Here is a 14391-nt window from a genome sequence, read left to right as displayed (position 1 = left end):
GGACAGAGCTGCTCTAGAAGAATACCAAAATAAATAATATCCATTTACATGAAAAGTGTTCTTGCCCCTCCTCAGTATGTCTTTATACCCATGGCCTCAGGTGAAGTCTGCCCAAGTCACCCACCCCAGGCTTCCTGAGACCCCAGGGAGGAGGCAGCCAGCTCGGGAGAGTAGGGACCCCCAGTACAGGCTCAGGACTTACTGTAGAGAAGTCATTCCTTTTAACCATTCCTGTAGAGTAAAATAACCCATATTTTGTGCATCCAATTTCCAAGCTAGGACAAGCATGACTACCTGTTAAAACAAACACACAAACAAACAAAAATAGAAAACCCCATCACATCAGAACAACAGATTTCAGCAATTAAATACATTAACATCTTGCCAAATGCTTCTGTTCACAGTAGGTTAGTCATTGAAACATGAACAGAGTAACTTCAAAAATGAGTTCTGGTTTGGCAAACATCTAGAAGTTTGATAATTCAGTCTGCTGACAAGGGTTTGGAGAAACACAAACTCTAATGATACATGATAGTACAAGGTGAAGAAGTGAACCTTTCTGGAGGGCAATTCTGCAGTATCTATCAACTGAAACCAGGTCTGGACTTGGCAGTCCCACCTGTGAGTGTTATCTTATAGACAGACCTGCATATGTATGCCAACATGTATATTCAACAATACTTACCACAGTACTATTTCTAGAAGCAAAAGATTGAAAATAAACATTTATAAAGAAAGGACTAGTTATTAAATACTTCTTTGCTTAACACATTCCGTACACAAAAGAATACCATGTGCCCATTAGACAGAGTGGAGCCATCGGTACAAATAGGGAACAATCTCCCAAGATTTACTAAATGAAAAGAGCGAGGGGCAAAGCAGAATGTTAAAAATTACAAAGGTGGGTGATGGGGCACATACAGTGGGTTTGTATCACAATACATTAATGCTTGTAAACTCCACTATATACACTGGGAGGGAGGGCATTAAAAAACCCAATACTCTATGGACACCCTGCTATGTGGACTGAGCACAGAGGAATGTGTGGCCCAGTCATTCCTCTGTGGGGCACCAGACAAAGCTATCAAAATAGCTGTGCTACAGTGGTAGGATAAGTGTACTTTTCCTGTTTAAAATTTCCTTTCATCAGCCCTGGCTGGTTGGCTCAGTGGTAGAGCATCGGTCTGGCGTGCAGGAATCCCGGGTTTGATTCCCGGCCAGGGCACACAGAAGTGCCCATCTGCTTCTCCTTCCCTCCCCCTCTCCTTCCTCTCTGTCTCTCTCTTCCTCTCCCTCAGCCAAGGCTCCATGGGAGAAACTTGGCCCGGTCACTGAGGATGGCTCCAAGGCCTCCACCTCAGGTGCTAGAATGGCTCCGGTTGCAACAGAGCAACACCCCACATGGGCAGAGCATCACCCCCTAGTGGGCTTGCCAGGTAGATTCCAGTCAGGCAATGTGGGAGTCTTTCTCTCTGCCTCCCGCTTCTCACTTCAGAAGAAAAAAAAATTACTTTCATCAAATTTCAATGAAATCAGTACATATCAATTTTTAATATCATCAGATGTATTAGATTTTAAAATTTTAGATTAATAGGTAGATTACAGGACTGATTAGTAAACTAATCATCACAAAATGATTGTTAAATAGGTTTAAAAATGGTAGCTTAAAGAGACTTATGGTCTACTTAGAAGAATTTCTCCAAAAGAAGTTATATGTTGTTCAAAATATTCACACATTAGAGGATTTTCTCATCTCGTGATTCAAACTTTGGATGTTTTCAATATCTATACTCAATCCTGTATTAAAAAGACTAAAATGTTCACATAAACACTAAAGTTAAAAAAAAATAATGGTGAAGGTGCCCTGGCCAGGTAGCTCAGTTGGTTAGAGGATTATCCTGATACACTACGGTTGTGGGTTTGATCCCCACATAGAAGAATCAACCAATGAATGCATAAATAAGTGGAACAAATCAATGTTTTTCTCTCTGTCTCTCTCTCCCCCCTTCTTCTCTCTCTCTAAAAACAATTTAAAATATTTTAAATGGTGAAGGCACAAGAACACAGTGTATATGAACTATGTCTAAACTGCCAAGCAGATGTTCACAATGGGTATTTCTTTACATAAAACATAACTTTTCTTATGATAGCTGATAAGAAAGTTAGCTTCATAGATAAAGGATCTTGCTGTTACCTTACTAAATGAAAGTAGACTTGAATTTTACAACCTGCTTAAACTTCATAAGCTGTAAGTATCAGGCAAAGTGAGAGCTAAATACTGCTTACTGACGCAGAGAGACAGTCTTTTGAAAACTATTTTGGCACTGGTTTTGAAATGTTCATGTTTCTGAAGTTGGGATGTATCCCCAATTAGCAGCATGTCAGAGTTTATTTAGCAACATTTTTTCTTTCTTAGTGATGATACAACTTACATAGCATCAATTAGTGACGTCTTAGAACTGTACAGTAATAAATACTTTAAAATCGTATTCTAGATTCAGCCTTTTAGAGACTTCAGTGTGCTTGATTCAACATTTCAAGACTATGTCCACAGAAAGAGAGAGCCAAATGACTCATGACTGCCCCAAAAGAGTAGTAACAGCAGCTCTTTCACTGAGTACTGGTATTTGGGGGTGAGGAACTTGGAAGAGCTGGGCACCCCTTTTTCTCGGTTAGAATCACATCAGCACTTCCTCGCACCCCGACAGGCCTATCAACCTCTGAGAGTAACTGCACACACAATCCTCCCACAATGCAGCCTCACCCTGGCCCCTGACCTCCCTACCGCCAGCCCTGTGGCCCACCCCTCTGAGCAGACGGACTGCTGTCCTCTGGGCAGAATCTGTGGAACCCGTCTTATGCCCCATTCACTCTTAGACTGTTCAGAAAACATCCTGCCAACCTGGCCAGCTCTCATCAGGCCTTGTCCTTCTTAACATCAGCGAAGGTTTTTTCTACATCTATACGTAGTCTATGGACCAGTACTAGGCAAAATACTACTGACCCAGTTGTCCCTAAACCTTTACACCACACTGAATAATTTATCTGGATAGCTGAACTAGATTACACTAAATTTTTAAATACGGGACGAAAACTCATGTAAAATAAGTTAAAAACATTCCAAAGGCTCTTTAGAAAATTTAAAATGTTATTAGGGGAAAATGGGGGAGAACAGAGGTACAGAAATGATAAAGACCAAAAACATTTAAAAAAGCTTTAATTAAAAAAGTGTGAAGTTTCAATTACTAGTTTTCTTTAAGAGCAGGACATACATGCATGAGCAGCAGATATCTTACAAATAGTCTGAATAAAAGGGATGATCTTCAGGTCACTTCCAGATCATAAATTCATGTAGGACCTGAGGCATATTTGTTCAATTGGAGGCTAATGTAATATTAAACTGCACAGTTAGTGATCCCAGGCATCTGTATGAGCATCATTTCTCATTTTAGTGTAAGAGTGTAGATGTGGGAACGGGAAAAAAGATTCAACAATAACATGGTAAGAATTAGGTAAAAATAATTAAGCACATAAAATAACTTCTATTAAATTTTTTAAGGTAAGTACTTAGGGCCTTTCCACTCAAAAGCAATCACTTTCTGAGCTAAATTCAAATGGAAGCAAAAGAGCTGTGAAAAATTCTTGATAATTACAACCTCCTCAAAGCCCTTATGAATAGTTTCGTTATTCAAAGTCTTGGTAAACTCTACATACAGCAGGCTGAACAACGAGAGAGGGAGACAAAGGGACAAAACGCTGTGACGCGGTCCCACGGGTGATTTGTCCTTGTAGGGACACATGCCCATAACACTTTTTAAAAATCTAGTGTAACCACTTTATTACTGTACCTTTTAGAAAAAAATGACTGTATACCATACCAATTACAACAAAAAATTTCACGTATAAATCAAATTAGAATTGAAACTTATTTCTTAGATTACCTCACAGAAACTAGAGGAATAAAACTAGTACATCATTACTTTTTTATTGTGGCTTTATTTGTCAAGGGACAAAAGACTTAAGAAAAATAACTGATTCACCCGACTTTAATAAGTTAGACTTACATTTTCTGGTTCAACACCAATGTCTTCACAAAATTTCTCCATACCTTCAGGACCTACAACATCATCAGTACCTGCGGTGAAATGCAATCTTACATAAATTAAATCTAACCATGTACAATTGACTACTATAGTAGTATTACATTGTCAACATCTTTATTATCCAAGTAAACTACAATCAAGTAACACTTAAGGGCTAAAACTCCTTCTGAAGATGAAATCACCAAGTATAAACTGAAAAATTATTCTGACATTTCATTTATATTTTCAAAAGATTCTACTCTGCACAAGCATTTAAAATCAATTGATTGCCATGTCCCTCAACCTCTGGACATATGATATACATAAGTTATGTCTAAAAATAAGGCTACTTGAGTTCAATTTCTGCTCTTCATTAAAATAGCTTAAAGCGCCTGACCAGGTGGTGGCGCAGTGGATAGAGCGTCAGACTGGGATGCGGAAGGACCCAGGTTCGAGACCCCGAGGTCGCCAGCTTGAGCGCGGGCTCATCTGGCTTGAGCAAAGAGCTCACCAGCTTAGACCCAAGGTCGCTGGCTCAAGCAAGGGGTTACTCAGTCTGCTGAAGGCCCGCGGTCAAGGCACGTGTGAGAAAGCAATCAATGAACAACTAAGAAGTCGCAACGCGCAACGAGAAACTGATAATTGATGCTTCTCATCTCTCTCCGTTCCTGTCTGTCTGTCCCTGTCTATCTCTGCCTCTGTAAAAAAAAAAAAAAAAATAGCTTAAAGCTTTATTCATATTTTGGTAATAATTTCAATACATATAACAATTTTTGGAAACATAGCAAAGAAACACATAATAGTGTTTATTAAAATTGGGAAATAACATAATTGTTTCTTTTATATAGAAAAATAAATCAAGTAGTCTTTGTTCTTGAAAATGCAATAAAGCCTCTTCCTTTCTGCTCTGGGTTTAGCTTTGTTTCTTCCTGAAACATACACGTGTTCCATCTCTACTTTACCCCCATTCAGTCTTCAACCCGGCACTGTAGCTTCTGCTCATCTCTGCACTGAAACGCTTCTTGCCAAAGTCACTAATAACCCCTTCGTTGCCAAATCTAACAGACACAGTGCATCTTGACTCTATTTGACCTCTCTGTGAAACCTGAAATTTTGAAGCAGTTCTTTCTTCACAAAACTTGTCTCCTACTATGACTCCTGGAAGTGCCTTCTCTCACCTGGTTTCCACCCACCTCTCCTCTTTTAACTTCTTTATGGGGTTCTCTGCTTCTCCCAATTTGTTCAATATGATGCCTCAGCCCATATTCCTCTCTCCCCCTCCCCTAGCTTACCTGGCTAACTCCCTCAATCTTTAAAGACTAATTCAGACAGGTAGCCCTCCCAATCTCCCTCTGCTGCCTCACCAGCAGAGTCTGGGTCAGGCAGTCCTTTGTGACCCCTAATGCAACGCCAGGAATAGAAACTACCATTAATGTACAGGGTGGTCGTTCTCAACAAAGGATGGACATTAAAGTCACCTGCAGTGCTTGTGGAACAGTCTTACATCACTTCTATCAAATCCTTGTCTTCCCCTGAACTCCAAAACTCAGGCCCTTCCTCATACTCTGGATGGAGCAAATGCTTTCTTTGTATTTTACTCATGAATGTGCTATTTTGTTACAAAATGTTTTGCTTCATATATTCAAATGTTACCTTCACTGGGATTTATTTTTCTCCTTTCATATTATATAATTTTCTATGTACTCCTAATTTTCTTAACTTGATTATTAGGGGAAAAATTATTCAAATAAAAGTTTAACTTTTTTTTTTTTAATTCAGTGGGAGGAGGGGAGGCAGAGAGACAAACTCCCGCATGTGTCCTGACTGGGATCCACCCGGCAAGCCCACTAGGGGGCGATGCTCTGCCCATCTATTGTTCTGCAGCAAGCTCTTCTTAGTGCCTGAAGATGAGGCTATGGAGCCATCCTCAGTGCCCGGGGACAACTAGCTCCAATCGAGCCATGGCTGCAGGAGAGGAAGAGGGAGGGAGAGGGAGAGAGAAAGAGAGAGAAAAAGAGAGAGGGAGAGAGAGAGAGAGAGAGGTGAGAGGGGGAGGGGGTGGAGAAGCAGGTGATCGTTTCTCCTGTGTACCCTGACCGGGAATCAAACCCAGGATATCCACATGCTAGGCTGACACTCTACCACCAAGCCAAACCAAATGGCCAGAACCTTTAATTTTTAATTTAGTTAATATTGCTATATTAACATGAGACAAAATTTAATTTAAAAATAAAAGTGAAAATTTTAACTATATATAAAGGAAATGTTTCCCTTCTCACCCCTTCCTAATTCCTAGAGATGACCACCATTTATTAAAGAGTTCTTTTAAATACCCTTTCCAAGCTAAGTTCTACTTACATGGAATACAGACAATATTTATTTGCTGTTTCTAAGTTTGTCCAGGCAATTCTCTTTGGCTTTCCAGATATAACAATAATTTAATCATTTCATCTCCAACAAATGATCATTTCCGCCTCCTCCTTTCCAATATTTATGCTTTCTCTCTCTCTCTCTCTCTCTCTCTCTCTCTCTCTCTCTCTCTCTCTCTTTTCTCTTATCTAACAACACTATCTATAACTTCCAAAACAATGGCAAATAAGAATAGAGTGGCCATCTTTATCCCCTTCCTAACTCAAATGTGAATACACTTAGCATTTATCATTTCATATGTTGTTAGCTTTAGGTTTGAGAGCCCATATACCCACATATGCACATTCCTGCATGTATTTCACAAAGAATACATTAATACATTCACATGGTAAAATGTTCAAATAGAGAAAATCCAAGTGAAAGACAGTAAACAGAAAATGCTTGCCTCCTCCCTTCCTGCCCAGAGAGGCATTTTTCTCCAGGCCTGTGCTATGTATTTATGTATGTGCAAACATACAATGAAAAGTAGTTTTAACTGATAGGGTTGATGCCGTACCTATAAATTATACAACTTGCTTTATTCACTAAATATGTCTAATAATCTTCCTGTGAGAGCACCTATACATCTACTTTGTTCTTGTTAGCTGACACATTTTCCATTATCTATTGTATGTGAACATGGGTGTGTGTTCACGATCTCACTACTATACTAAATATGTCTAATAATCTTCCTGTGAGAGCACCTATACATCTACTTTGTTCTTGTTAGCTGACACATTTTCCATTATCTATTGTATGTGAACGTGGGTGTGTGTTCACGATCTCACTACTATAAAGCATTTAGGCTGTGAGAGTAAAGAATAATTATTCTCCTAAGGAAACATCCATCTGTTCAGATTTCGTTAAGAGGTTTTGTTTTTAGAAAAAGATGCCTTTTTGATATTTATTGTTGGAGGTGGCTGAAAACATGTTACTTTATCATTCTTTTTGGATTCCTCTATTTGGTTTCCATTCTTCCTGGTTCTATAAAAGCTGTCCCACTGTCACCTCCTCAGGCCTGGCCAGCCTGCATTCCCCATGCCGGTGCACTTGGCCTGGTGTCTCCAGGCGGCTGCCCCCTTGTACCCGCATCCTGGCTGCTGCCTCCGCACTGTCAACACTCATCACAAAAACGATGCTTCTTGACTGACTCGTCCCTGTGCCACACTGGAAAGTAGCGCAGTGCTTCTGTTGACTGCACGCCAGAGCCCGGCACATAAGTCCCATGAGACAGTGTGCTGATGAATGCTGGTTGTCCACGTTTTTCCTTTTTTCCACATCTTATGCAATGCCACTGCCATATTAATGTATACACTCACCCTATCTGGTTAGAAGAGCAAGTTTTTAACAGTATGGTTTGCAGTGATATAACTCTGCCAAAATTATTTTATCCTCAAAATATTAAAATATAGCTTGTCAATTAACATTATTTAAAAGCTACCCATAATCCTGCTGTGTAAAACAACTTTTTCTTTCAGCTCATTACCTTTCTCATGTACTTATTTAGGTCTGTGATCACATTATTCATTGAGATTATGGTGATATTTCTACTGAATTTATCAATTCCCCTGTAGAATGGAGCAATCTCATTCTAACAAATAGGCCAATGTATAACACAAAGTAGGTTAGAAGTGGTGTTTGAAGATGGTTTTTAAAAAATTGTATCTAAAGGCCCTAGCCGGTTGGCTCAGCAGTAGAGTGTCAGCCTGGCGTGCGGGGGATCCGGGTTCGATTCCTGGCCAGGGCACATAGAAGCGCCCATTTGCTTCTCCACCCCGCCCCCCTCCTTCCTCTCTGTCTCTCTCTTCCCCTCCCGCAGCCAAGGCTCCATTGGAGCAAAGATGGCCCGGGCGCTGGGGATGGCTCCTTGGCCTCTGCCCCAGGCGCTAGAGTGGCTCTGGTCGCAGCAGAGCGATGCCCCGGAGGGGCAGAGCGTTGCCCCTGGTGGGCGTGCCGGGTGGATCCCGATTGGGCGCATGCGGGAGTCTGTCTGACTGTCTCTCCCCATTTCCAGCTTCAGAAAAAGAAAAAAAAAAAAATTGTATCTAAAATAAGCTATGGAATGCCCTGGTAACAAGATACTGGAGATATATCTGGAAGGTGATATACTGGCAATAATCTAGAAAAAAAGTGGTCATCCCACTTGCCCTACCATTTTAAGCAGGGGCCCCAAACTAATTATATTCAAGCTTTTCAAGATGAGCCAAAATCTTCATGGTAGTTTCCATAATTACACCACGCTGTGTCCTGGAGGCAAACGGGCCCCACTGTTTCCCTTGGTAGCTGGTAACGTCTTTCTTTGCTGACACTCACTTTGTCACTTAGCCCCTGCTCTTGGTCCCTAATCTCATTTTGGTAAACCAAAACAACCATTCTGCTTTAAAACTTAATCCAAAATAGAGACTAAGGGCCTATAGTCAGGACTTGTAGAACTTTTATGACCGGCATATGTGAGCTTTAGGGTAACTGAAATCAATGCTGGACTTGTGTATTTGGTTTAATTCTTTAATCTTAGATATATTCCCAGAAAGTACAAGTTATTAGAAAATGTATGTAAAACTGGTTATTTTCATTCCAACAACAACAAAAAAATGGGATTCCAGTTTCACATAGAGGTCTATATAACAGTCCCTCGCTTTACCCCACCATCTTTCTAAAGTCACAGAGAACTCAAGTACCAATGTATGAAAGGGAGTAAACCTCAGAGACAGGCGCAAGAGCCTCCGGCAGCGGGGGTTTCACTTATTAAGTTTCTGAGAGTTGGTTATTGAGCTGACAGGAATTTAAAAAGTAATTAGTTGGCCCAGTGTATGGATGTCCTGGGTTCAATTCCCGGCCAGGACACACAGAAGTGACCATCTGGTTCTCCACCTCTATTCCTTCTTGCTTCTCCCTCTTTCTTCTCCCCTCCTGCAGCCATGGCTCGATTGTAGTAAGTTGGCCCCGGGCACTGAGGATGGCTCCATGGCCACTGCCTCAGGTGCTAAAAAAACGAATCAGGTTGCAACAAAGCAAGAGCCCCAGATGGGCAGAGCATCGCCCCCTAATGGGCTTGCCTAGTGAATCCTGGTCAGGGCGCATGCAGGAGTCTGTCTCTGCCTCATCTTCTATCACTGAATATTAAAAAAAAAAAAAGTTACACCACATGCTAGAATGTACAAAGGGGAGCTGGGGTGAACAGGCCAACAGAAGCTGGAGAGCGGGACTTAGGCTGCAGAAGCCACAGTCAGCAGAGAGCAAGGACAGGAGTGAACTGAGAGCTCTGCAAAGAACTAAAGGCCCAGCCATGTGAACCAACAGCACACCACGGCCCTAGTTGCCTCTTTAACCCCATGCAGACCAAAGTACTGAGAGTCGGCCCAAACCAGCTGGCTCTCTCCTGGGGAAAGTGAGCACACCATGGGTGGTAAAGCCCTCTTCATTCCAGGGGGCCTGAGGCCTCACTGACTGCTCCCACAGACCCACCCTACAACACAACCAGAAGTCATCCCTGAATTATACTGATCTAGTTTTTATTCATGTGGTTAGGATATTAAAAGTGACAGAGGTACTATTTAGAGATTTTAATTATTCCCAATTTCAAACCATTTTCCCTATTAAGGTATAGAAGGAGGAGGAAATGGGGTGAGGACAGGTGTAAAAATAGAGCTAGCCATACCCACAGAAACCTCTCTCCCAGAAATGGACTACCAGGAACCACCAGCAGGGATCTCAAGGATCCTAAAGAATGTGGCTTAAGCTTTATCCCAAATGTAGTCTTTCTGAGCCAGAGGAAAGCAAACAAGTAGGAAAAGTGTACCTGCTCTCTTTTATTTTATTTTTTTTCAGGGACAGAGAGAGAGTCAGAGAGAGGGATAGATAGGGACAGACAGACAGGAACAGAGAGAGATGAGAAGCATCAATCATCAGTTTTTCGTTGCAACACTTTAGTTGTTCATTGATTGCTTTCTCATATGTGCCTTGACTATGGGCCTTCAGCAGACTGAGTAACCCCTTGCTCGAGCCAGCGACCTTGGATCCAAGCTGGTGAGCTTTTTTCTCAAGCCAGATGAGCCTGCACTCAAGCTGGCGACCTCGGGGTCTCGAGCCTGGGTCCTATGCATCCCAGTCCGACGCTCTATCCACTGCGCCACCGCCTGGTCAGGTGCCTGCTCTCTTTTAAAGAAAACAAAGCCCTGGCCAGTTGGCTCAGTGGTAGAGCGTCGGCCTGGCATGCAGCAGTCCCGGGTTCGATTCCCAGCCAGGACACACAGGAGGAGCGCCCATCTGCTTCTCCACCCCTCCCCCTCTCCTTCCTCTCCGTTTCTCTCTTCCCCTCCCGCAGCCGAGGCTCCATTGGAGCAAAGTTGGCCCGGGTGCTGAGGATGGCTCTGTGGCCTCTGCCTCAGGCGCTAGAATGGCTCTGGTCACAACAGAGCGACGCCCCAGATGGGCAGAGCATTGCCCCCTGGCGGGCATGCCGGGTGGATCCCGGTCGGGCGCATGCGGGAGTTTGTCTGCCTCCCGTTTCCAACTTCAGAAAAATATAAAACAAAAAAAAGAAAAAATAAAACAAAAGTGTAGCTTATGCTATGGAAAATTTTATGCTTACTTATAAAAGAAGACACAAAAAAAATCCAAATAGCTGTGCTACAATGGTGGGATTAAGTGTTCCTTTTATGTTTAAAATTTCCCTTTTATAATTTCATAACAATAAATGTGAGCCAAGAAGAAAGTAAAAGCTCTTCATAGTCACAGTGATACAAACATGAGAGAACTCCTAACTCGTTTAGCAGTCACGTACTGAACACCTGGACAAGTGTCCAACCTTTTTACTTGGAAGACAAAATGCTTTCAAGAGATTCGTGTTCTTATGACATAAATGTGAAAACATACATTCTAATACCATGTAAGTGTTTGTACTAGTGTTTATACTCTGCAAACAAAATCCAGTTCAAGCTAGTTCAAGAAATGATGGGGAGGCTCACAAAAACCCAATGAACTACAGCAGGGGTAGCCAACCTTTTTATACCTACCGCCCACTTTTGTATCTCTGTTAGTAGTAACATTTTCTAACCACCCAGTTCCACAGTAATGGTGATTTATAAAGTAGGGAAGTAACTTTACTTTATAAAATTTATAAAGCAGAGTTACAGCAAGTTAAAGCATATAATAAGAATTACTTACCAAGTACTTTATGTCGGATTTTCGCTAAGTTTGGCAGAATAAATCTTTATAAAAAAACTTATTATAGTTAAATCTATCTTTTTATTTATACTTTGGTTGCTCTGCTACCGCCCACCATGAAAGCTGGAACGCCCACTAGTGGGCGGTAGGGACTAGGGTGACCAGCACTGAACTACAGGAATCAGGGCTGCATCTCTTCAAGTCCACCCAGGAAGAGGAAGAGTCTTCTCCCAGTTTCCTGATAATCCCACAAAATTTTATCTGACTGGCCTGGCCTGGATTGCCTGTCAGCCCCTGGAACGATCTCTATGGCCAAAAGGGGCAAGGTGCTTACTAGAAAAAGGGTAGGGTGGGGGGAAATGGCAAGATCAGGCCATGGGAGAAATCCTCACTTTGATACCCAGTAGATAGTATTAGAACAGGGTCCCCAAACTTTTTACACAGGGGGCTAGTTCACTGTCCCTCAGACCGTTGGAGGGCCGGACTGTAAAAAAATCTATGAACAAATCCCTATGCACCCTGTACATATCTTATTTTAAAGTAGAAAAACAAAACGGGAACAAATACAATATTTAAAATAAAGAACAAGTAAATTTAAATCAACAAACTGACCAGTATTTCAATAGGAACTATGCTCCTCTCACTGACCACCAATGAAAGAGGTGCCCCTTCCAGAAGTGCGGGCAGGTGCCGGATAAATGGCCTCAGGAGGCCGCAATGTGGCCCGCGGGCCGTAGTTTGGGGACCCCTGTATTAGAACTACATAGTTATGAACAATGTCCTGGAGAAGTACAAAAGCTATTCAGCTAATCAGGGGGCTTTAAAGTTGTACAGCATCTTGTCAGATGGAAAAATGGAGAAAGGCACTTCAGACAAAGGGATGGCAGGGAATTAGCTCTTTCACCCTGTAGGCAACAGGGATCTTTAAGTGAGGTGGGGTGGGGTGGAGGTAGACTGATGACAGGAACATTGTTTTAAAGGATGCTGGGAGAGTCAAATTGATAGACAATCCATTAGGGAAAAGGAAAGGTAAAAGACATCCAGCTCCAACCTGTCTGAAAAATTTCCTTTTCCCTTTTATAGCACACACAGCCATGATAACAACCAAAGCCTAGTTTTCAGTATTACATTATCCAACCAATTATAGTAAGCTGAAAAAATGGGACTGAATTTAACACATTTAAATGACAAAACACACCTTTTCTGTCAAATGATCTTTCAAAATAAAGACACTTAATATAAGGAACTCTGTTGCACGACATACAAGTTCAAAGCAGCAAAGCTTATTTTAACATCAATGTGTAAACCAAATAATTACCCATTACCAGCATGTGAAATAGGTTTCCTAGCAATCCAAAGTATTTCTCCCAAGTGCATTTCATCTTTCAGTTCACTTCTAGTGTTCTGAATTCATTGGCTTAGCTGCTGGCTATAAATAGGACATTCAGTGATTGTTTCAATGATGTTCTCTCCCTCAAACGGGGACACATATATACACACCAAATTCGCAAAGTACAGATTTTTTAATTTCCTAATCTCCTCTAAGGTAGTCCCCATTTTCATGAGGATCAGTCTTAGATGACATAAATGATTACCTACCTGCATATTCATAGAACCACTCTAAGCACCTCTTACTTGAAAAAGCTTCTTCTTCAGTCTTTATTCTAGTTGAATCATATTTTCTATACATGCTAGAAATTGAGAAAGCAGTTTTAAGTTATTTAAAGTAAAGATTCTGAGTTCTTTTTAAGTGGCAGATAGGTTTTATTCATTTACCAAAACCATACATCTACTGAATTGGCATTTCAAATATATTTTAAGTATTTTCCCTCCTGCATTTGAAGCTTCAGCTTTTATAACTAGTTTCAAACAAGTCACACCCAATACAAAATTAAGTGGTAAGCACTAAATACAGGTTTTTCTCTGATTAACGAATAATCAGTAAAAACTGAACAGAACAGGTATTGGATAGACCCCCTTCCCCCTCACTTGCCAGAACTAACTACAGAATGATACTGAGATACAGCAAGAAATGTGTACAGTGTTTTCTTCAATTGATGACCCTGGAAGTCACTCATGGCTCACATTAAGTGCTCCTGACTTCTGTGTCTTATGAGTGTCAGGTTAGGCGCAGAGCACAGTCTAAGGAAGAACCTGTCAGTATTACACACCTGAAGGAAACGCTAATAAAAAGAAACATTAAACTATTCAAGCTTCCATGAAAAATAAAATCAGGTATTCATTTGGATCACATAAAGTCTCGTGGATGTTTCTTGATTAGGTTAACTTTAAAAACCTCAGGAGAGAGAAGTACAGAGATACCCTAGCTTCTGCCATTGCCTACAACTCCTAGGACTGTGGAAACAGCCAGCACTAGCTGAAGAACAAAATCAGGAAGCACAGAGCCTCCTTCCAACAACACCGTGACCTTTGGCAGGAATGTCTTACTTCATAACAACCTGGGCTGAGGGCTGATGTTGTCTCTATGTGGGGACAGGACAGCAGACAGTATCTTTACAAACAGTAATTTAGATTAAAAAAACTATAAGTATACATTTTTCTTATCCTTTATTCATATATAAATTGCCTAGTTATATATAAACACTTATTATAATTTTCATTTACCATCACAGTATATAAAAATCATATAATTCTTTTTTAATGAGCATTTATTCATGACCTGCACATTCACCAGAATAATATCTGTATATACATATGATTAGAAATTCTGAGT

General features: G+C 41.1%; 1 protein-coding gene across 7 annotated transcripts in view; it reads right to left on the bottom strand.

Annotated features, from left to right (window-relative positions):
- Positions 1–14391, bottom strand: part of DCUN1D4 (defective in cullin neddylation 1 domain containing 4) — a 97878-nt gene that overhangs the window by 37128 nt on the left and 46359 nt on the right. For all 7 annotated transcript variants that reach the window (XM_066384760.1, XM_066384755.1, XM_066384761.1 and 4 more), the window contains 3 exons: positions 13257–13348; positions 4065–4135; positions 203–294 (listed from right to left, as the gene is read on the bottom strand). In XM_066384760.1, coding sequence (XP_066240857.1) covers positions 203–294; positions 4065–4135; positions 13257–13348 — 255 coding nt within the window. The remainder of the gene's footprint in view (positions 1–202; positions 295–4064; positions 4136–13256; positions 13349–14391) is intronic.

This window comes from Saccopteryx leptura, chromosome 5 (genome assembly GCF_036850995.1).
Source record: "Saccopteryx leptura isolate mSacLep1 chromosome 5, mSacLep1_pri_phased_curated, whole genome shotgun sequence".
Classification (NCBI taxonomy): Eukaryota; Metazoa; Chordata; class Mammalia; order Chiroptera; family Emballonuridae; genus Saccopteryx; species Saccopteryx leptura.
Note: the sequence above shows the minus strand (reverse complement) of the source record. Positions and strands in the feature narration are given on the sequence as shown.